Source organism: Osmerus eperlanus, chromosome 20 (genome assembly GCF_963692335.1).
Source record: "Osmerus eperlanus chromosome 20, fOsmEpe2.1, whole genome shotgun sequence".
In the NCBI taxonomy this organism is placed as follows: Eukaryota; Metazoa; Chordata; class Actinopteri; order Osmeriformes; family Osmeridae; genus Osmerus; species Osmerus eperlanus.
Window position 1 is genome coordinate 10,971,688 of NC_085037.1, and position 22,659 is coordinate 10,994,346.

General features: G+C 48.4%; 2 protein-coding genes across 4 annotated transcripts in view; both read right to left on the reverse strand.

Annotated features, from left to right (window-relative positions):
- Positions 1 to 337: 337 nt before the first annotated feature.
- cdca7b (cell division cycle associated 7b) lies at positions 338 to 4,371 on the reverse strand. 3 transcript variants are annotated; one of them, XM_062487054.1, is made up of 12 exons: positions 4,353 to 4,371; positions 4,094 to 4,187; positions 3,623 to 3,760; positions 3,372 to 3,503; positions 3,152 to 3,252; positions 2,794 to 3,064; positions 2,512 to 2,574; positions 2,124 to 2,312; positions 1,603 to 1,761; positions 1,081 to 1,230; positions 777 to 913; positions 347 to 694 (listed from the first exon to the last, which is right to left on the reverse strand). In XM_062487054.1, exons 2-12 carry the CDS (start codon positions 4,109 to 4,111, stop codon positions 673 to 675), a joined length of 1,380 nt encoding a protein of 459 aa, XP_062343038.1. In that variant the 5' UTR covers positions 4,112 to 4,187; positions 4,353 to 4,371; the 3' UTR covers positions 347 to 672. The 3 variants fall into 3 exon arrangements, with proteins under 3 accessions (XP_062343039.1, XP_062343038.1, XP_062343037.1); XM_062487055.1 differs by lacking the exon at positions 4,353 to 4,371 and having other exon boundaries at positions 338 to 694; positions 2,124 to 2,309; positions 4,094 to 4,270; XM_062487053.1 differs by lacking the exon at positions 4,353 to 4,371 and having other exon boundaries at positions 4,094 to 4,265.
- A 1,056-nt stretch (positions 4,372 to 5,427) lies between these two features.
- Positions 5,428 to 22,659, reverse strand: part of rapgef5a (Rap guanine nucleotide exchange factor (GEF) 5a) — a 25,079-nt gene continuing 7,847 nt past the window's right edge. The window contains 23 exon segments of the mRNA XM_062446085.1: positions 5,428 to 7,871; positions 8,182 to 8,236; positions 8,349 to 8,413; positions 8,532 to 8,619; positions 8,962 to 9,012; positions 9,100 to 9,190; positions 9,284 to 9,462; positions 10,646 to 10,768; positions 11,391 to 11,488; positions 11,749 to 11,898; positions 12,006 to 12,084; positions 12,259 to 12,289; positions 12,528 to 12,623; positions 13,041 to 13,087; positions 13,320 to 13,464; positions 13,555 to 13,633; positions 15,830 to 15,930; positions 16,881 to 17,029; positions 19,994 to 20,204; positions 22,137 to 22,212; positions 22,308 to 22,356; positions 22,447 to 22,485; positions 22,487 to 22,529. Coding sequence (XP_062302069.1) covers positions 7,753 to 7,871; positions 8,182 to 8,236; positions 8,349 to 8,413; positions 8,532 to 8,619; positions 8,962 to 9,012; positions 9,100 to 9,190; positions 9,284 to 9,462; positions 10,646 to 10,768; positions 11,391 to 11,488; positions 11,749 to 11,898; positions 12,006 to 12,084; positions 12,259 to 12,289; positions 12,528 to 12,623; positions 13,041 to 13,087; positions 13,320 to 13,464; positions 13,555 to 13,633; positions 15,830 to 15,930; positions 16,881 to 17,029; positions 19,994 to 20,204; positions 22,137 to 22,212; positions 22,308 to 22,356; positions 22,447 to 22,485; positions 22,487 to 22,529 — 2,164 coding nt within the window. The 3' untranslated portion in view covers positions 5,428 to 7,752.

The window sequence follows — 22,659 nt, forward strand, 5'->3', positions numbered from 1 at the left end:
GTTTCTTAATATGGGATTAAAAAGAACAAAATCCTATTTTTTGGGGGGGGGGGGGGGGGGGCAGGCCTCAACAGTTATTTTTTGTGCTGAAGAACTATAAACATTACATAAAAAAATTAAATACAAAAAAGTTACAAAATAACATAAAAGGTTCTTTCCAATCTAAACACAATTCACATGAATCCTACTGTCATTATTTGTGGTGGGGAATTTTTCTTCCCCATAGGAAAAAAAGAAAGAAAATTAATTATAATGATCACAGCTCAATATATACAGTACACAAACTTTTCCATTACGTCTTTTCAATTTTTGGGGGACATTTCTGTTTAACATGTTTCTGTGATGTAGTAAAGATTTTTTTTTTCCTTTTGATTTTTTAAACTTTATTCAGAAAGTATCACATTGATATCCAAAACAGTGTGCATCCACATACAAAACTCTTTAAAATTGTTTAAATCATAAGGATTTAGGATCATAAAGGATAGTGCTTTAATAAAAACAAGTAAAAACTTTTAACAGTAAAGTGTGGGCTAAAATGGGGTGAGGTGCTGTGCAACAGTTCTGCTGTGTGTGTGTGTGTGTGTGTGAGACTCTCCCAGTTTGTCCAGTGTGTATTTCGACAACACCCATACAGCAGGTGTACTCCTAGTCTAGTACTCCAGTCATCCGTCTTCACTTCAGATCCCTCTGAATACTGCAAGACAGAGAGAGAACATGGTCACACTTGTCTGTAAGCAACACGACTGGGCTAAACCCTACAACCTCTCCCTGCGTACCTTTCCAGGTACTGGTGGACGTTGCTTTTGCCGTTGTACTGGGCCAATCGGACGAGGTTTCCTGTGGCACAGCGACCCTCCTTCCTCCGGCACAGACTACAGTTGCACATGCCCCGGCAGAGCGGACACTCCCATGTCTAGGAGAGAGGGGGAGACGGAGGAGACGGAGGAGAGAGAAAAAGAGTGAGAGGGGAACAGAGAAGTGAGGGACACAGGTAAGGCTGGTGATGCTCATGAACAGAATATACAGGAATCTTATTGTGTGTTGGTGATGGTATTTAAGTGCGTGTCTGTGTGTACTGACCGGGTTGAGCAAGGTGTCACACACATCCTCTCCATAGCGATTCCTCAGACAGGGTCCGCAGAACTGCCCCTTGACCCCAACACAGTACCCACTGCGACACACCGTCTTGGTGTCCAGAGTCTTCTGTCTGCACTGGTGACACGTGCTTCCCTGCAACACACACAGGCGTGGGAGTTAGCACCTAGCAGCTAACGCTAGCTACTAATAATAAACCTTGAGCCACCCTTCTTTCATACAACTTCACTTTCTTGAACTACAGATAAAAACAATTTACAGTTACACTTATAACATATATTAAATAGCAACTAAAATAGCAAAAACAGTACACTGAAAGGCTATTTGTTTATGATAGTCGACAATCTGTACCACACGCTCTGTGTCTCATTTGCTGCGTATTATTACGGATCTGTCTACCCAGGGTGGGCGTGCTCCAAAATGGAGAGAGCAAGAGAGCTAAGGGTTTAGGGGCTAAAGTACAGAGGCGGGCTAGGTGTTGAGGAGAAGGTTCCCTTGAGGACTTACATGGTCCTTGTCCAGGATCTTGTCTTTGGCCCGCTGTGCCACGTTGTCCAGCTCCTCCTGAGTGATGTCGTCCACCGGCCTCACCTCGCTCCTCCGCTTCCTGCCGCCCCCACTCCGCCTCTTCCTGACGCTGCCCATCGCACGCAGCTCGTCGTCCACCTGGCCAATAGGAACCATCGATTGAAAGGCGTGCAGAAAGTATGCGTGTGTGTGTTGTAGTCGACGTGTGTGCAGTGTGTGTGATTAAGTGTCAGGGTGCGTTAGAGTGATGGAAGGGACAATGCCCCAGCAGTGTCTAGGAGTTCCTATCAGCTTTCTGATATCCAAGGGTGTGTGTGTGTGTATGTAGGAGAATCTTAAGTGTGTGTGCACAGCTTCCTGATGTGTGTGTGAGTGTGTGTAGGACTACCTCTATCAGCTTCCTGATGTATCTGTGTGTGTCTGAGTGTGTAGGACTACCTCTATGAGCTTCCTGATGTCTCTGTGTGTGTGTGTGGGTGCGTGAGTGTGTGTAGGACTACCTCTATGAGCTTCCTGATGTCTATGATCTTGGCAGGTCTGCTCAGCCTGGTAGGGGATTCGCTCCTCTTCTCCACGCCAAAGTTCTCAGGGGGGCGGGCCTTCCTGGACGGGTTCTTTCTCCCGCCCCCCTCCGTCGCCATGCACGCTCGTTTCCGTGGAGACGGGTTCTCAGACACACGCCTTTTCTTCTGGAAAAACAACAAAAAACACCCCCCCCCACCCCGCAAAAAAACGTCAACACCCACAATGCACCAGTGAAATTACCACACAACGTGAGGTTCATTCAGGATGTAGGAGTGGAAGGGTGTGTGGGGCTAGAGAGGCGAAGGAGCCCTGGAGAAGAGGAGGGGAGGCACGCGGACCTAACCCCCACCGGGGTGTACCAACCTTGGGGGAGGTTAAAGGGGTCAGTTCAGCCACGGAGCTCAGGTCAGCAAACAGCTTGGCCAGCTGGAACACAACCACACGATCACAGTCAAACACAGATAACAGTTCACCTGAGGGATGTCAGGATGAATCAATGGTGCGGCACTCGGGGTCCAGTGCTCCAAAGAATACCCAAGAAGAAGGCAAAAGAACACCGTATATTGAAATAGTTTCGATTATTCTTTCATTTGGGGTTCAAAAGTTGTGTTACATTTGTGTGTGTGTGAGGGGGGGGGGTTGTACCATGGCCTTGTTCTCTTGAATATTCTTGTCCCGTTTGCTGAGAACTTGAGGGCGGATGTCCATCTTCACTTCGTCACTATCCTCCTCTTCTTCCTCTTTCCTCTCAGGAAGTCTTTTACCTGCCTCTCTAGCACTGACGCGTCCACTGCCCACCTCAGCCACGCCCCTTTTCAGTCTTGTCCTCTCACTGGCTCTCCGCTCTGGATGGGCTGCTCTGATTGGCTGGCGTAAATCAGGAACTTTCTGGGCAGAAAGTCTTTTTGTAGGAAACCTGAAAAGCAGACCGGGATCGAGGGTTTGGTCACACACAGGCTCAATTGCACATCACACACACACGTGAACACACACACACACACACCTAAAGGCCACACAAAGGCTCTTCCTCTTTGGTGGAGCTGACTCTTCTCCGTCAGAGTAGAATCCTGTGTCCACATCACTCTCCTCCTCTGACACCACAGACTGAAATGACACAACGGCAGAAGAGTTGGAGAGTACCGTTAACTTGCATGTAGTCAAACCAGGTGTACTATGACCCGTGGGTGAAGCGAAATGTTGGCGAATCTGTTGGAATTGTTTACCAGCGTATTTAAACCGTCACTGAGTCTCCCCTCTTCCCCACTGAAGCCCTCAAACTCCTCATCCTCTCCGTCTGACTCGGTGAACATACGAAACAGCTCCGTGGTGATGAACTTTGACCGGAAACACAGAACCTGTAGCAGAGAAACAAAAGATTCTCAATAAGCACTATTACAAGAGACGTTACAGTGTATCCTTTGCACCATGCCTAGTTTTTTGTTTGTAAATTTGGCTGTTCGCCGATGTGACCCACCGGCTTCTCGGAATCCCCAGAGTACAAGCTATCCCGGCTGTCCTCTGAAGCCGGCTCGAGTGTGGCACAGACTCCGAAACCGTGAAAGTCTTCATCCTCGCTTGGACTCTCAAAGATGTCAGCTATAGCTCTGGGCGTCTGTACGGCACAACAATAGAGCCAAATAAAACGTTGTTCATTCGACAAGTTTTAGCTCTCTGACATTATAAGAACGACGTGTAATGACGTTAGGGCCACATGGCTATGACTAGCTTGCTAGGCTAATTCAAATTACAAACCGACAAAACTGCAGTATACTTTTTTCTCACGTTAGCTACAGTACTAGTACTAGCTATCCAGCCAGCCGTCTAGTAAATCCCTCGCTCCAGTCAGAGCCGTGACAGATTGTCCCTTTAAAAATATAACGTTCAATGAATAAGAATGTGTATGTATATATGTATGTATTATAATGTATACAATTTGCCAACCTACCTTTGACGAAAGGGGCATTTCAAAAAAGTGTAACTTTTCTTGGAAAAAGTTACATATGAATGGGAATCGTTTAAAAAACAACACGAGCTCAGATCTAAGATGGGGGGGAAAGGGGGTTTAGCTCGGCATATGACTTTCATTCAAATGAATGTAGTTAAATGTTTTTGTATGAGTTAGGTACAATTTGACAATATAAAGAAATGTTTTATAGTTTTTACGATGAGCCACCCGAATGGACGATTTATGATACTGATGCTACCTTCAGTGTCGTCCTCACTTACCTTCCCCCAAAATCAGAATGGTACGTTCTAAACTCTTTAGTTTCGCGGGAAAAAATACATGTGGGCGTGGCATAAAGACTGCTCGGCCAGGCATTATTTATGACTCGAGGCTGTATTTCTTCGGTGTACATTGATCGGCAACCGTTTGTAGTTTGTGGTAGGCCTACCTCCGCTATATCCAACGGCCACTGTTAAACAAAAAGGAGGTAGAATATATGAGTTTAGTACACCTCTCTACTCCTTCTCCATTATTCAACCTATTTAGACCTGCATCTGGAGGGTGAGAATAAAGACATGGGCATGCACAATAATGCTTCTCTAAAAATGGTCGCGTTTTCCGTCACTCTTTATCCCCCGCACGCGTTCTCTCCTACAACCGTCATTAGCCCGCTGAGGAAAAGATTCGTCCGGTGACAGCGAAATGATACGGTTTACCGGCACTATCCGAGGAAATCACAGGGCTACACCCTCGAGTCTCCCGCGATGCGCACCGGGCGCACAGCAGGTAGCGCTTGTTTTGCTGTCAAGTCTAGTGCCAACTAGGAGATGCGAAAATGAGAAACAGCTGTTGGAGCTTTGTGAATTTATCCCTTCCTCTGCTTCCCCCTCCACCTACCCCGACACTTTACCGAGCATGTTGCTTGCCGTGGTTATCACTAACGTTTCTAGTTGTGTGGTAAGACGAATAAACGGCCAGATGTAACCTAGCCCTCGTCTCCTACGTCACCAAACGTTTTGATATGGAGTGTTAAAAAAGTTAGTCATAGGCCGAATGGTTTGAATCTGATGTTAAATTGGCGAACACTTTTCATGACGTTGTAAAGCTTTTAGTCAACAGCTGAGGTTAAACAGAACAGAGTAAAGAACGACTTACACCTCCTTATCACTGCTCCTTCCAACATCTGACTGTTCCTACTCCCCCGCACCCTTCTGTCACGATAAGTGATAATGTGTTGAGAGATCATCTAAACTGCGGCAAAACAGTCAGCCAGCACTAATATTTTGATTTGATCTCAATTCCAAGATTGATTACTAAAACATCACAACGAATGATCACATAAAACTTATAATTTATTCATCTTCAGTAAAACTTTGACATAGGAAAACGCTCCTTTAAAAAAGACGTGTGGCTTTAGCAGAAGGGGTGAGGCCTGGGGACACGTATTGCTTTTTGTTTACCTTTTGTCTTTTAAACAGATAAATAAGTACATCTCAAACATATATGCATGTATTTAAGTCGAAGGAATTACAGTATTACAAAGCCTGTGTCATCTTGCATTGTGAGCCAATGGGGTTTGTCACATCATGCAAACATACAACATAACTCTACATCGTCATGACTATGGCAATTAAAACACAATAACACCTTTTCACCCTTCTTTAGTTTTCACCATCTTTTGACGTTACAGGACAGCAACAAACATCGACATCACCTTGACTCGCTCTCCTCCGGAGACCTCTAGTGGCCAGAGAGGGGAACGACAAATACTTATACATTCCAGCGGTAAGAACTCGAACAATATTTTATCGATACAAAATCACAATTGCCCTGGAGAATCTAATTACAGTTAAGAGTCGAAAATGGCACGTCGTCAAACCAGAAACATTCTTCCTATCTAGCAAAACATAAATAACCAAAATATTTTACAGTCATAGTAACTAGTATAGCACTGGAGTGTGGTTCCCTGCTAACCATCAAAGTGCTGTGTGTGTGTGTGTATCATTGTACAAGTATAGTGTAAACAGCAACCATATCATCTGACATTGACAGAATGGGCTTCCTTAAAGTTGTGTGCACGCAGGACATTCTGTTGCCCATCGACTCAGAAGATGAGCTCAGAGTTGCATCGCTTAAGAACTCAGAACATCTTCCGAACACTCTATGGTCTGACAGTTTCAAACGAAGTATAACCCCAACATTGCTGGCTAGGTATAATCTAATATGGCTGTATTTTTTATGTCATACAGTGAAATCTGTGTCACAAGCGTTGAAACAGTATCCCTTCAGTCGACAATATAACTGGTTCTTTTAAAAACCTGTTCCTACCATGTAATCTTAAGTATGGAGTACAGGACTGGGAGTTGCTAGGATGAAGGCCTTTGGCGATTCCAGTGCCGTTCTGCATGAACCATCTTAACACATCTCCCTTCTGGGATAAAAAAAAAAAAAAAAAAAAAAAATCCTTTCAAAAATGAAATATCGGAAACTGATCCCTGTTTCCATGGCAACCCCCGGAGGACTGGTGGTTGACAGGGTATCATCACGCTACCCTGAAATCAGTCACGGTCAGAACATTCTGCTGAGGGACACCGCATGTCCCGGCTAAAAAAAACATGTTTAGACGGTCTGGGACCAGAAATGATATTTATGTGTCTATCATTTTAAGATAGCAGGGGGTTTCACATTGGCTGGGGGGGGGGAGGGGGGGAGGGTGTGTGTGTGAGAGAGATTTAAAAGGCATGGCCACTGAAACTAGCTGCGACAAAGCCTCTCCTGCCAACCGCTGTGGAGAGTCAGAATCCTAAGCTCAGACCCAGAGTCATATCACCCAACCAGGACCCACACCTCAACTGTCAAGGCTCTGAGGAATGCCTGGTCTGGGGTCAGTGGCTAACCTCAGAGCTTCCCTGCTTGTTCTCCGTGCTGCGTCGCCAAAACCCTGCCCCCCCTAACCGATCTGTATTGTTTAGCACTGAAACATACAGGAAAATGGTTCACCAATGGCTTGCACACCGATACAATGTAAATCTATTTACATTACAGAATCATAGCACAGAGAAGGTTCAAGTGCACTGGTGTGGGGTGAGATTCTACCATAAAAGTAAACATATAACCGGAACCCTGAAATGGCGACCGGGAAATTGGCAAGGAACTAGGTCCAGGGTAAATTCCATCCGTGGAAGAGACTCTTAAATACAACGGGAGAAACACAGTAGTTTTTGTTGTCGTTGCACGGAAACATCAAAGTAACACACTGTACAAACTCCACCCAAATGGCGAGTTTGGCTAAATCAGAGCTTAATGGTTTGTGCACATTTGGCAGAGTGTGTAAGCGGCTTCTAAGTCCTTTCTAACCCCAGACGTGGGGGTTATGAATCTGTCAGATGCGTCCTCTTGGATAGGCTATACTGTCATAGTCGAGTGGCCGGGGGTCATGATTGGCTCCCTTCATCGCACAGCCGACACAAACAAGTGCAGTTCTCTATTTCCACCAGCGGGGGTGATCTGGTTTTTCCAGTAGTAACTGCGTTTGCCCCGTGTTGAGCGTTGTGTTTATTTTCCTGTACATGGCTCCATCTCCTGTCTCTTGTTGGCACATTCACGCACACACACACACACACTGGGTGACGTGGCGTTTCTGTGTTTGGTATGCGTGTTCAGGCGCGTGGCTCCAGTTTGTGCGAGAGCTCAAAGAGTGTCTGCTGATTGTCGATAATGTGCAGGTAGTGAACACTCGCCCTCACCTCCGCACTGTCACCCCCGACAACCTCGTTACCTGGGACACAGAGCCAAGGACAAAGACATGCAATAATTAACATTCATTTTCAGAAACCCTCAGGCACCCCCCCCACCCCCCCCTACACACACACACAATAAAAAAAATAAACATTCGATGCACACAGAAGTTATATTAAGATTCTGAAACTGCCCCTAAAATTACTGGTTGCTTGGAAACTGAATGTGCAGACAATGTGGGTGTGTATTGATTTACAACAGGAAGCAGAGGTACGTTGTGCCACCAGCAAGTGGCGCCAGGGTCAACAGAATGACAGAACGGCATCAACACTGCGCCGACTGGAACTCACCTGGTTGGTCGGATTGGCAGTGGCGAATCAGACGAACCGTGTCGGCGATCATGTGCTGAGAGAGAGGGGCACAGGGAGGAGGCAGTGGAAGTTTGGCAAATTAATCAAGAAAACAAATGCAGAGCGGAGAACCACACACACACACACACACACACACACACACTTACCAGCTTCTCAAAGTTGACCAGGTTGTCGTGGAAGGTCTTGTTTCCTTCGTGGATGAAGGTGATGTCTGGGTTTGGAAAGAGAGCACCTGTTAACTACAGCTGTGGTCAAGGGGGCGGGACAGGAAGTTAGGTGTGTGTGTGTGTGTGTATGTAAGGAAGAGAGTGTGTGTGTCTTTGCGTTACCTTTCAGTAGGAGAGGCATGAAGGGGATCTTGGGGGGCTTCATTCTCTTGAAGGCTTCTCTGTAAGCCTTGTGATTCAGGGATGGGTCCTAAGAGGGGGGGGGGGGCAGGGGGTTATTCACATTTACATTTAGTCATTTAGCAGATGCTCTTATCCAGAGCGACTTACAGTAAGTCCAGGGACATTCTCCCCGAAGCAAGTAGGGTGAAGTGCCTTGCCCAAGGACACAACGTCATTTGGCACGGCTGGGAATCGAACTGGCAACCTTCAGATTACTAGCCCGACTCCCTCACCGCTCAGCCACCTGACTCCCTGTTATTCAACTGTTTACAAAGTGACTACCTGTTTACAATGTTCCTACATTCTCAGCCTGCTGTGTGTTGGTTTTATGTGTCGGGTCTGTGTTGAACTGAGTTAAAAGTGTTCTTACTGTGATTAGTTCCAGCTCAGAGAAGAGCTTCTTGAACTTGCCAGGAACTTTCTGGAAGAGAGGGAGGGGACAGATATGGTCAGTGACTGGTCTGTCTCTGTCACACTATCCCACACACACACACACACACACACACACCTCCCAGGTCTGGTTGAGGCGACTGACTGCGGCGGTGTTGAGGCCCATGATGATAGCGAACGCCGAGTTCAGGTTCCTCTGGGCCTTACAGCTGTAACACACACACACACACAAAAGTAAGCGCCTAGGGACTAAACTAAGTTATCAGTGATTATCGGAATTGGACAGAGCCAAGAGTCCTCACTGTGCTGCGATTTTGATGAACTTCTTGAGCAGCTGGACACGTTTGTTGAGCGACACACACATCAGCACCTCGGACATCACCCACTGCTGAACCTCGTTGCAGCGCTGCATCAGCATGGACAGTGCCGCCGTGTGGCCGCCGCCGGGAGCGCGGCTCAGAGTGTAATACACCAGCTCTTGCTACAGGGAGACACAGAGATGAGGCGTGTGGGTGAGTGTGTGTGAGAGAGACAGTGTGTGCGTGTGTGTATGTGTGTGAGAGAGACAGTGTGTGCGTGTGTGTGTGTATGTGTGTGAGAGAGACAGTGTGTGCGTGTGTATGTGTGTGAGAGAGACAGTGTGTGCGTGTGTGTATGTGTGTGAGAGAGACAGTGTGTGCGTGTGTGTATGTGTGTGAGAGAGAGTGTGTGCGTGTGTATGTGTGTGAGAGAGACAGTGTGTGCGTGTGTGTATGTGTGTGAGAGAGACAGTGTGTGTGTATGTGTGTGAGAGAGACAGTGTGTGCGTGTGTGTATGTGTGTGAGAGAGACAGTGTGTGCGTGTGTATGTGTGTGAGAGAGACAGTGTGTGCGTGTGTGTATGTGTGTGAGAGAGACAGTGTGTGTGTATGTGTGTGAGAGAGACAGTGTGTGTGTATGTGTGTGAGAGAGACAGTGTGTGTGTATGTGTGTGAGAGAGACAGTGTGTGCGTGTGTGTATGTGTGTGAGAGAGACAGTGTGTGTGCATGTGTGTGAGAGAGACAGTGTGTGCGTGTGTGTATGTGTGTGAGAGAGACAGTGTGTGCGTGTGTGTATGTGTGTGAGAGAGACAGTGTGTGTGTATGTGTGTATGTGTGTGAGAGAGACAGTGTGTGTGTATGTGTGTGAGAGAGACAGTGTGTGTGTATGTGTGTGAGAGAGACAGTGTGTGTGTATGTGTGTGAGAGAGACAGTGTGTGCGTGGGGGAGGTAGCTTTCGTGCTACATTACTTTTTATTTGCTGCGAGTAAAGCCGCAGTCTTTAAAAAAGGGGGGAGGAGAGTGGGTGGGGCTGAGATGGAAACGAATGCTGCCAAGCTTGTCGCCAGTTTAATCAGGATTTCGGATCGACAGAATTTTAATTCAACCGAGCACCAAGACTATAGAGAAACAGCAAGTCATCATATCCCTGCCTCAAAACATCTCCTCCTGTCACAGCAGTTGTCCTTTATGGCTCTGCTTTACGCACATCCCACAGCAGCAGTGACTAGTCACACACAACACAGGATGTTAACTGGCTCCCGGCTGTTGTAACAACATTGATGAGTAAGCAGGACATGTAGAACATACTGCATGTAGGACATGTATGGCAGATGGACACATGCGTGTCTGTGTGTGTGTGTACCTCGTGTATGGAGTTGAAGAGGCTCCAGTCCAGGTGTGTGAGAGAGGCAGCGATGTCCCAGGTGTTGATTCCCAACAGCCTCACTGTCCTCCGACTCAACTCTGCGCTGTCTGTCAGGGGAGCCTACAGACACACACACACGCAAGCACGCACACATTTAAATGTCAACAATGAACTTCAAATGCACATAATCGTATTCCTGGTGTGCCACTAGACCAGTGAATATATCTAGGTTATATAATATGGATATTGTAGTAAATATCCAGTAGATCTATAATGGCAGCATCAGACAGAGAGGCAGCAGGACTGACAGACACAGAGGCAGCAGGACTGACAGACAGAGGCAGCAGGACTGACAGACACAGAGGCAGCAGGACTGACAGACAGAGGCAGCAGGACTGACAGACAGAGGCAGCAGGGCTGACAGACACAGAGGCAGCAGGACTGACAGACAGAGGCAGCAGGACTGACAGACAGAGGCAGCAGGACTGACAGACAGAGGCAGCAGGGCTGACAGACACAGAGGCAGCAGGACTGACAGACACAGAGGCTGCAGGACTGACAGACAGAGGCAGCAGGACTGACAGACAGAGGCAGCAGGACTGACAGACAGAGGCAGCAGGACTGACAGACACAGAGTCAGCAGGACTGACAGACAGAGGCAGCAGGACTGACAGACTGAGAGGCAGCAGGACTGACAGACAGAGGCAGCAGGACTGACAGACACAGAGGCAGCAGGACTGACCAGGATCTCAGTGAGGTCCCTCCAACAGGCCTGCAGTTTGCTCTGTGGAGTCAGAGACTCAGAGTACACACAGTCACTGGGCTGCAACACTCGCTTCTCTGCTGAGAGGACAGGAGAGAGGGAATGGGAGAGAGAGAGGGAGAGAATTACAAAACAGAAGGTTCGAGATGGGGCAATGTGTTTTTTGTGTCAATACAAATATAGGACACTGAATATGGAGGCAAGTGTGCGCACGTGTATCCGTGCATACGTGTGTGTGCATATGTGTGTGTGCATGTGCACCTGTGAGTATGTGTGTGCGCATGTGCACCTGTGAGTATGTGTGTGTGCATGTGCACCTGTGCGTATGTGTGTGTACCTCCAGTTTGTGCAGCTACCACCAGCACCATCTCCTCCTCCAGTCTCTCCATCCTCTGACCCACAATCCTCAGCAGATCCTGTGCCTCCAGGGAGGGGTGTGTGTGCACGCTCAGGTAGGAGTCACTGCTCACACACACACGGCACAGCACTGGGACAAGCACAGTCCTCCTGTTAGCAAGCGAGCTGGCGTGTGTGCGCGTGTGTGTCTCTGTGTGTGTGTGTGGGCGCGTGTGTGTGTTCACGTGCGAATCTCACCCTCCTTGGCCTCGCTCGCAGAGCTTCTGAGCTGAAGACAGTTCTCCTTCAAACTCAATTGCTGGAACAGAGGCTTACTCTGGAGGGAGGGAGGGAAGGAGAGAAGGGAGGGAGAGGAGGGAGGGGAACGGAGGGAGAGAGAGGAGGGAGGGAGAGAGAGGAGGGAAGGAGAGAGAGAAGAACGAAGGGAGAAGGTCATTCTTTCAATAACATTACACTGACAGCTGTTCATTTGAAAATGTCTCTTACTCACCTTGTGCTGTGGAGGGCAGTCGTCCACAGTGCTGTAAGACACATCATATACACAGGTGTCAGCGGAGGAACACATAACAGTCTCACAGAGCCGAGCCAGTATACAACACAGTGTCCCACTCCTCAGACCTCGACACAGCCAGGCGCAAGACACACGCGCACACTCACACTTCTGCACTGTGGCCGTGGCTCATTCAGATAATGGGGTCCTTGTGCTGATGTGCAGGCACACACACACACACAAAGACACACACACACACACACACTCACTGTCTGCGTCGTAGAAGCTTCTGGAACTCCTTTAGGTCTTTTTCCAGGGTGGGAAACTCATACAGATCCTCCAGCACACACCTGATAGTACTCATACTAGACAAGGCAACACTTTACACGGAGGTTACATTGTGTGAGGGCACCATGTTAAATCACTGTAGCCTTTAAATTGATATGTGCATGTTTCGGAAGGTAATACTATACATACTATTACCTATCTATGTGTGCTAAAATGTGTATTATGTTCATCCAGATTTTTACCTGTGTAATCACCGCAGAAAGTGAATCATGATGATAGGTTTGTAAGGACATTGTATGTGTGTTACACAAGACCAAAGCTGTATACTATTACTATACATTAGACCAAGCAAGCAACCGAACCAACACACACACACTTATCACTGTCATTGACCCACTGCAGCACCCACCCCCTGTTCGCCTTTCTCCTCTGTTACTAGGCAACTATCACCTGGGTTACACACTCCACAAGATTATCCCCATGCCAACCCTCACACTCCGGTTACCATGGTAACATGGCAGGGAGCTACGGAGAAGTCAGCCTACAGAGGGACAAGAACACTTTTGCTTTTCTACAGACGCCCCCCCCCCCCCCCCCCACACACACACACACACACACACACACACACACACACACACACACACACACACACACACACACACACCTCCATGTAGGGCTGAGTACACACACACACACACACACGTTCAATCATGAGAGACAGAGAGATAGAGACAGAGAGAGAGAAAGGGGGGGGTTAAAGGGGGGGTTCATACCTTCATGAAGCTCTTCACATGCTCCTCCTCTTTCAGGAAGTCCTTATATAGACGGCTCCAGTGAGACACCAGCTGCAGCACCTTACGCTTCCTGAAGAGGGCGTCCTTCCCCTCTTCCTGCCCACGGATACGCTTGCTGCTATAGGTAACCATCGTCAAGGAGACAACAACGGGTGTTCTTGTGGTTATGCATGTGTGAGTTATTTAAGTGCGTCTATCGAGACACTAAGGATATTGTCCTAGTAGAGCCTGGCAGAGGTCATTGGTGGACATGAAGACCAGGTAGGTCAACAGGAAGTCATCAAGGAGCATCTCTGGAAAACAGGAAATGCATCACAGTCACAACCAACACCACAACCTTTCATATGGGCCTAAATTGTCTAGAAAGACTGACTCAGGAACCAAAATCTAGAACCTCTTTCCTTGCTTTCATCCATATGTCCTTTCTTTACTTAATCCTTCCCTTCTTGTCCCCTCTCCTCTTCCTTTCTTTCCCCCTCTCTCTCTCCCCCTCTCTCTCCCCCTCTCCCTCCCCCTCTCCCTCCCCCTCTCCCTCCCTCTCTCTCCCCCTCTCCCTCCCTCTCTCTCCCCCTCTCCCTCCCTCTCTCTCCCTCTCACACACACACAAACTCTTTTTGCTGATGCCAAAACCATCAAATCTTTATATCCCCCTAGCTGTTGAGCCATCAAGATTCTCCCAACAGGATTTCCTAAAGGCCCCATAAACTACCACGACAACAGACCGAATATCTGTATATTGTACAGTATTCCGAGTTGTGCATCGGTGTGAGAGAATTGTGTGTTTGTGTGTGAAAGTGAGAGGGAGGGGGTGGGAGGCAAAGAGAACGAATGTCTGTGTGAGTTTCAGAGAGAGCGGGGTAGAGGGAGAGAGAGAAAAAGACAGAATGTGTGTGTGTGTCTGAGAGAGTGTTGTCGAATCAGCAGGTGATTCAAAGGGCATGATCCAAACATAAACACACCCCTGGGGAAAGGCTAATGACACGTAGTTGGTTTGCGCAGAGCGAAACTCTGTCCCCAGGAAAACTTGTGACCCAAATCTGGTTCCGTGGGGCAGAGAGGATGGAAATCAATTATAGAGGAGTTGGAAAGGTTCTACATCAATAATTAAACTTCTATATTATATTTAAAAAGGAAAAAAACACAACACTATTTGATTCGAGACCACAGGACTCGCTCAATTCTCCTTTTTCTCCATCTGTCTCCTTGATTCTTTTGACCTCCTGTCCCTAGTTCTGGTCTAGCTCACGCCATCTTTCACTCCTCGTTTCATTTCCTCCTTTTTCTTCTTGAGTTGTGTTTCCACCACCTGTCCCTCTCCTCCACCCCCCTTCACCAGTGATGAATATCCCTCTTCATCTTCAACATGCCCTCTAAGCAGACTTGTGCAGAAATGTACGCACACTGGATGAAATGGGACTTTCTAACACACACACAAACGCACACGAGGAATAACTGAATATCTCATTCAGCTCCGACCTTGGGGGCTTTCAGTTCGACAAAGAGCTAAAGACAGAAAGAGACAGAGAGAGGGATAGAGAGAGAGAGAGAGAGAGAGGGAGAGGGAGAGAGAGACAGAGGGATAGAGACAGAGAGAGAGGGATAGATATATAGAGAGAGAGGGATAGATATATAGAGAGAGAGGGATAGATATATAGAGAGAGAGGGATAGAGAGAGAGAGAGAGAGAGAGAGAGAGAGAGAGAGAGAGAGAGAGAGAGAGAGAGAGAGAGAGAGAGAGAGAGAGAGAGAGAGAGAGAGAGAGAGAGAGAGAGAGAGAGAAGAAAGAGACACAGAGAGACAGTGTAATCTTGATAATCTGTTGTTGTGATCTTCTAATGAATCTCTATACAGGCTTGTTTCTGCCAGCTAAACTAGCTAGCATCTCCACACAACAAGAGAAGTACGCCACAGAACATTTCCCCACTGCCCAGGGCCTGTTCGCTGGCTGCCTCTCTTCTTTCCCTCCCTCTGGTCCCACTATCCTTCACAACACTGGTGATTCAGATATGAATCAGTTGCGATTTTAAGGAATCTGCATAGTTCACAGTCATTTGGGAAGTCCTGACACAGGTCACATGATTCCTGAGGCTGTGACAACTGGCAGAGACTTTGAACTACCTTGCACCAAAGCACATCATTTAGGCGGCTAATAGCCCATTAAAAGCCTTAAGTCTTGAACACCCCCCCGGTGACAGGTCTGGACCTGACTGGGTGTTGCATACAGTAACAAACACACTGTCAGACGGTAGAACTATTACCCCCTGGGTTTAAAAGACAACACATTCCTGACAGGGAATCAAAGGTAAGAGACAGAACAAAACAAGTAGAAAGAGAAGCTGGCTGAGTTGTGACTCGTTGTCACTTTTGAAGTGGTGAGGACATTCCTGCTTACCATTGAGGGCACGGCATCTATGGTTGGCAAAACATGTGTGTGTGTAGTGTACGTGTGTGTGTGTGAGAGAGAGAGAGAGAGAGAGCGTGTTGACTCACCGGATTCCCTGCTCTCTGGTGCCCCTCTCTGCTCATCCAAGCGCAGGTCACTCAGGAGATGTTCCAGAATCTTCAGCGGCGTTCCAGACACCACCACATACCTACGGGAGGCAGAGCAGAGGGAGTCTTCCTCACTGGAGCCCGGAGAACGCGTGCTGCCTTTCCCGTCTCTCCCCGCCCCCCTCCCTCCCTTCCATCTGTCGTCCTCCTCGTCTTCGTCGATGTAGCGAAGGTGAGGGACGTCAAAAGCAGAGGCAGAGCCACTGTCACTACCCCCGCTGCTGTCATCATCATCCTCCTCCTCCTCATCCTCTTCCTCTGGTTCTGCTAAGGTAGCAAGTCTCTGATCCATCCCCGTTCCTCCAGAGGACCCCCCCCCCCCCCCTCCCGCTCCTACAGCATGCCCAGACGAGGTGCTTTCTCCCTGGGTAAGCAGCCGGCCTGTTCCCCCTCTCGGCCTGGAGCTCCGGGGTGTGTCTGCACTGCTCTGTCCCAGAGAAGGAGCTCACTGATACTGACACTCACTGCGTTGTGCTCACAACACACACATTTCATTGAGGCACACACACAAACACACACCTACTGACACTTCCTGTACTGTCCCCGAGGCAAATGAACACACCCTTTACAATAACACACACGCCCGCTCGCGCGCGCACACACACACACACACACACAAGGGGAAGCAAACAGTCTGTCTTTTCTTTTTCCCTCCAAGACAAGAAAACTATTCAAACCCTTTCTCTGTGCCTGCATGTTTGTCGTAGATGCCTGCACACGTACACACGCACGCAAGCACACACAAACCCTGAATGGACAGAACATATGAAGACAGATGGTCATAGATAAAGATCACTGAGAAATGGAGTGACTGCAAAAACACGAGTGCATGTAATCCTCCTTTCACACCCAGGAGCCCATGTCAGCCTCATTCATCCCGACCCTGCGACACAGGTCATTACAGTTCGGTCATTCATACCTGCTGTCAGCACCTGCTTAAAACACAATTATCCGTGTTTTGACAACGCTGGACGCACGATTTGAAACTGACCTCTTGTCTCCGCCCTCCTCTCTGGCTCCTCCCCCTGACGACGTAGGGGAGGGGCGATCGGAGGACGACGTCGCGGATGATGTCACTCTCTGCAGCACAAGGACATCCCTTCCTCTCTCCTTCAGACACACCCTCCCTGCTGCCTCCCCCTGCGAGAGAGAGACACAGACAGAGAGACAGAGAGAGAGAGAGACAGTGAGACACAGAGAAAAAGACAGAGAGACAGAGAGAAAAAGACAGAGAGAGAGAGACAGAGAGATCAGTTAGTGGACATGGATCTATGTGTTTCAGGATCACCACAGATAACTAGGAACAATCTCCTGGGAAAACTTGATTGTCATTCCATGCAGACAGCAACCAGATCTGCACACCACCTGGACAGATACTTTTACACTTACACACACACACACACACACACACACACACACACACACACACACACACACACACACACACACACACACACACACACACACACACACACACACACACACACACACACACACACACACACACACACACACACACACACACACACACACACACCTGGGGCAAGGGCGGGACACAGACAGAATTCCAGATGGACAAGGAAACAAAGGGATTAACCAGGTAACAGAACTGAACTAACATCAAAGGATGGATGGAGAAGGAGGTTATCCCTAGAAAAGGAGGGAAAGGGAGTGAGCAGGGATAGAGAAAGGAAGGAGGGACAGAGAGGAAGGAAGGGTAGCTGGCGAAGGAGGGACAGAAATGGAGAGAGAGGGAGTAAGTATAGACCAAGAGGAGGGATAGAGAGGGAGGAGGGGTGGAGAGGGATGGCTAGAGAAGGAGGAGGGATAGAGCCGATGAGAGAGGGAGGAGGGAGAGAGCGGGATAGCTAGAGAAGTAGAGATAATGAAGGCTAGCTAGAGAAAGAGGGAAAAATAAAAGCCAGAAAAAGAGGGGAAAAAAAGAGTGTGCTCTGCATCCCTCTGATTTTACCTCAGGGCACAGCTGCACACAGCCCATCTGGCATCTCTCCCCACAGACCGCCCCCCCCCTCACACACACACACACACACACACACACACACAGTCACACACAAACCTCTCCCCTGGGCTCTGTGATCTGAAGATTAAAGGAGCCCTGATACCTGAGACAGAAGGGTCTTCCCTTGGCCTAGACAAAACAATGCACCCTGAGTGTGTGTGGGTGTGTGTGCGTGTCTTTAGACATGCTCCGATGACTCACATATTAAAGGCCACCTGTACAGGTGTTGGGTAGTTAAGATATATCCCAGAGGTCTTTTCTGTGTGGGTGTCTGTGTGTGTGTGTTAGTCTCAACCCTAATTGCCACCAAAAAAAAATCATCTATGTGTTCTGTTCCCCCCCCTTGCCCACAATGTCCTGTCCAATGTGACCAGACCCAGTAGCACAGATCTGATCCCGGTTGTTATGTAACGATGTACAGACACCTAAATTAACAAACGTTTGCCCCAGAGTGCACTGGGAAAAATGTCTGCGATGTTTCTGATAAAACAGTTTTATCTACCGAAAACAAACAGTCCTCTCTGTATACTGTCCAAAAACAACGCACACACACACACATCTGAAGACATACACACAATCACAAAAACAGCAACCATTCACACTGAGAAAATATTCAGCCACTGACGGGAAACTCAGACATCTGAAATAAGGAGGAGAGGAATGGCCAGACAATTACACGAGAGAGGGAGAGATGGAGAGATGAAGGGAGGGCGAGAGAGAGAGAGAGAGAGATGTAGAGAGGGCGAGAGTGGTGTAGTCGACTAGATTGCGTAGGGCTGAGGGATTTTGAATAGGGCCAACAGTAGCGATGGATGTGGTCTGGACTGTTCCGGATTGTTCTTTAGAAGTTTTCAAACACTCTTGGAAGGGTTGAGAAATGGAAAGGATGAAACACACACACACAGTCACAAAAATACATGCACACACACACACCAGTATCGTTGGCTCAGAAAGGAAAGGAGGGCTACAGGAAACATGAACTGTTCCCTTCCTGTTCCTATCAACAACTTTGAGTGTTTATGTGTCAGTGTGTGTGTGTGCAGATAGTGATAGGGCCATATCGGTGTTGTGATAGGTTACACACACACACACACACACACACACACACACACACACACACACACACACACACACACACACACACACACACACACAGGTTGTAATTGTGTAACTGTTGGGGAATGTAGTACTCTAACCAGGCTGTCCAAGTGATATAATATCAAATGATATCAGCCTGCCTCACCACTTCAGGCTGCCTGCATGTTGTGTGTGTGTGTGTGTCACCTGTGTGACAGAATCATTTCCACCACACCTCTGTACAAGTTACCATCCCAAAATCTGTATTCAATGAATCGTTTCCTACATCCTTGAATAAAGAAAGTCTAGCATAGGGGGGCCGTGTGTGTGTGTGTGTATGTCAGTACCTGTGTGTATGTATGTGTGTGTGTCAGTAGCTGTGTGTGTGTATGTGTGTGTGCGTGCGTTTGCCAGTGGGTGTCTGGGAAGGAACGTCAGCACAGCCCACTTAAGAGAGAAATAAAAATCACTATGGAAACCACCTGCTTGGATGGATCCACAGCGAATAGCCATGACAACAGGGGGGAAAGGGGTGGTGTTCAGTGAATCCCGCTACCTAATTGGGTTAGCCCTCGCATCATCAGTCTGTACCCAATCTCTTCTCTACCGTGAATCACTGGATCAGTTGTGAGCTGTGCAAATGACCCTTAATCAGTAGGGATGGGTGACAAACAGCACACATCACAAGACCAGTTGAGAACTCTTCAAATCCCGTTCTGAGGTTTTCTCAAGTCCATACAAACAGTAAAAAGCTTCATTGACACAAACACTCTCTGCAGCCTCTCTAAGTGCCTCTGGTATAGCATGTTGTTACCCCATGATTAAACACCCACATCACAGTGGCTGTGTAGGAGGACTCAAAACACCCATCCTCCTGCTCTCCCGCTTAAAAGCCATTTCCTGACGCCCACGAGAATAAAAACAACCATCTACGGGTGGGCGTACAGTATGTGTTCTACAATACATGTTTCAACGTACAGTATACCTGTGTGTGTGTGTGTACTCACAGTAGGGGTCCTCTCTGGCAGCTTGTAGTTCTGGTTCTGGAGCAGTCTGCAGCCGTCCTTGGCCAGCCTCTGGACCACCTCCAGACGTGTGAGCTCCTGGCGGCCGCACAGCGGGCCCACGGCTTCCCTCAGCGCGCACACCCCTCCCAGCTGCACCCCGGGGGGCAGGCAGAACAGGTACCTCAGCCCACAGTCCCACGTCATCACCACAGGTCACAGACACAAACAGTGGGGCAGGGGAGCGGGTGGGGGTGTGAGGTTTGGGGGGGGGGGGGGGGGGGGGGGTGTAGACGCCTAAATCCCGCGACTGTATCACAGTGTGGTCAGAAAGCTGTTCCCCCTTCCTCCCCACCGCCACCTAAACGCAGTTTCGAGGTCCTTTCTGTCCTGATGCAGAATGTGATGGAGAGTGTGATGCTTTCTCCAGCAGTGTGGCTCCCTGCTCTCTCCTTCTCACTCCTGCACTTCTCACACAACTCAACTCTGTCTCCTCCTCTCTCTCTCACTCTCTCCCTCTCTGACCTGTCCGTTTGTCTGCCTCTCCTAGTGGTGGTGATTTGGTGCAGGCGGGAGCGTGTGTGCGTGTGTGTGTGTCCCCTCCCCTTTTAGGGAGTGCGTGTCCTTTCCTGTTGGCCTGGCTCCAGCGTGTTCCAGAGGAACACGGGACTGACCGACAGAGCGGAAGACGGGAGACACAAGGACAGAAAAGTGCCGGAAAGTGAGGGAGAAAACGAAACGGTGGTAGTGGAGAGAGACACGAAGGAGGGATTGATGGAAAACAGAGAGGTTAAGAAAGAGGTAATGACTGTGTGACTGAGTGTCCCCAGGGTACGGGCGCTGGCATCATGGCATCATCAGCACACTAGCATGTTTATTTGATTAAGAAATGAAAGCTGGATTTTGATTGGCTCAGAGCAGGGTACCTCTTCCTGTGAGCTGAGAACTATCCCACGGTGCCACACACACACACACACACACACACACGCTAATATTAAGGAACATCCAAAAACCTATCATGGAACACAAGGCCAAGGCCTGCAGAATAAACACCTACTCAGACACAAAATAAAAAATCATATATTTACATTCTGCTGGAATATTCCATGTTTGCACGGTCCCGCGCTTAACTTTGTTTACTCAGAAAACCTGGCCAACAACAAACTCTTATCACCCCATCCCTCCCTCCCCTCTCCCTCACACACACAAACACACACACACCCAATAGAGCCACAACCCAAAGTTCTCTATCCCTTGGGACTTCCTGTCCACACTCTTCCACTTCCTGTCCCTAGACACTGAGAACAACCAAAACATCCTAGAACAACATCTGTTCCTCTCCCCCCCCACCCCCACCCCCCCCCCACACACACAATCAATCCCTCTCTCTGCACCCTCCCATCTCCCTCTCAACCTTTTCGTAACACAAGTAGTGTTTTCATAACAACATTATTAATATTATGCTCGGCCTATAATTATAGCTAATAGACTTGTTTTACTCTGCTCCCATCTCTCCATCAGGATGGGGAGAATGATAATTTAACTAGTGGGAGAGAGGTTTACCCAGTACAGAATCTTTTTGCCCCCCCCTTCCTCCCTCATATTAATAGCACCCTGAAGAGTGTGTGTAGGAGCAGAGTGAGAACAAGCAAGTGCTGCTGACGCACATGGAGCTGAACATAGCTACTCCCATAGTCACGGCACAAGCTCTCTATCTCTCTCCATCCCTCTCTCTCTCCATCCCTCTCTCTCTCCATCCCTCTCTCTCTCTCTCTCTCTCTCTCTCAGTTCAGTTCGCTTTATTGGCATGACTGTCCGGGTTGAGCCGTATTTCAAAGCAGTCCATATTGAATGGACATTTTAACATATATATCATTAACATTTAACAAGGAGTCTGACAATAATAATCTCTCTCTCTCTCTGTCCCTCTGTCTTTCTCACATGTGCTTGAAGTCGCACATCACACAGCTGTGTTCAGTTCTGTTGCTATGTCGGCACTTCCAAAATACTTTCAATAGAGGCGTCTGAGAAACTGAGAATACCAGATTTCTCTTCTGCAAATCTAACGCCGCTGTCTAACTGTTGACACGCTTCGTGGTGTGAGCTACTCTGAGACGAAAGTCAAGAGAGTGTGTGCGTGTCTCACCGTGGCGGTCCCCTCACCAGAGGCGTGTTCTTGCTGATGGGGGTCTCTGCAGGCTCGGCAATGTCCTGCTCCGCCACTGCCAACCAATCACAACACAGGACGTCAGGGTGAAAGCTCTCTCCACCAATAACATTCAGTGTCCATTTGGCTGCAGGGGACAGGAACACTTACTGCTCTTGCGGGCCTTCCGGGCCAGCGCTGCAGCCAGCTCACTCTGAACCTGCAAAGATCACATCCATGAGCTCAGGGTTTGAATAACATGCAAAAAATAAGGTGTTACACTGCTGTAATAACACACACACACACGCACCGTGGATGTGAGGCGTTCCAGGGCTTTCATCTGGAGCATTTTCGCTGCAAATGTCTCTGTTGCCCTCTGAGTCCTCCTCTGCCCTAGAACACACACACACACGTGTGTTAATTGGCAATTTGATCACTTCAGGGTAGCTAGCAAGATACACCTGAACAGGGCTCTGCACTGCCCCCTGTCCTTCAGAGAGGGCAACTAAGCTGTCACTCTCTC

Coding starts and splice junctions, on each gene's coding strand:
- cdca7b (XM_062487054.1), bottom strand. Junction 3,504..3,622: donor CTGGGGATTCCGAGAAGCCG/GTGGGTCACATC, acceptor TCTCTGCTACAG/GTTCTGTGTTTCCGGTCAAA. Junction 1,231..1,602: donor AGATCCTGGACAAGGACCAT/GTAAGTCCTCAA, acceptor TGTGTGTTGCAG/GGAAGCACGTGTCACCAGTG.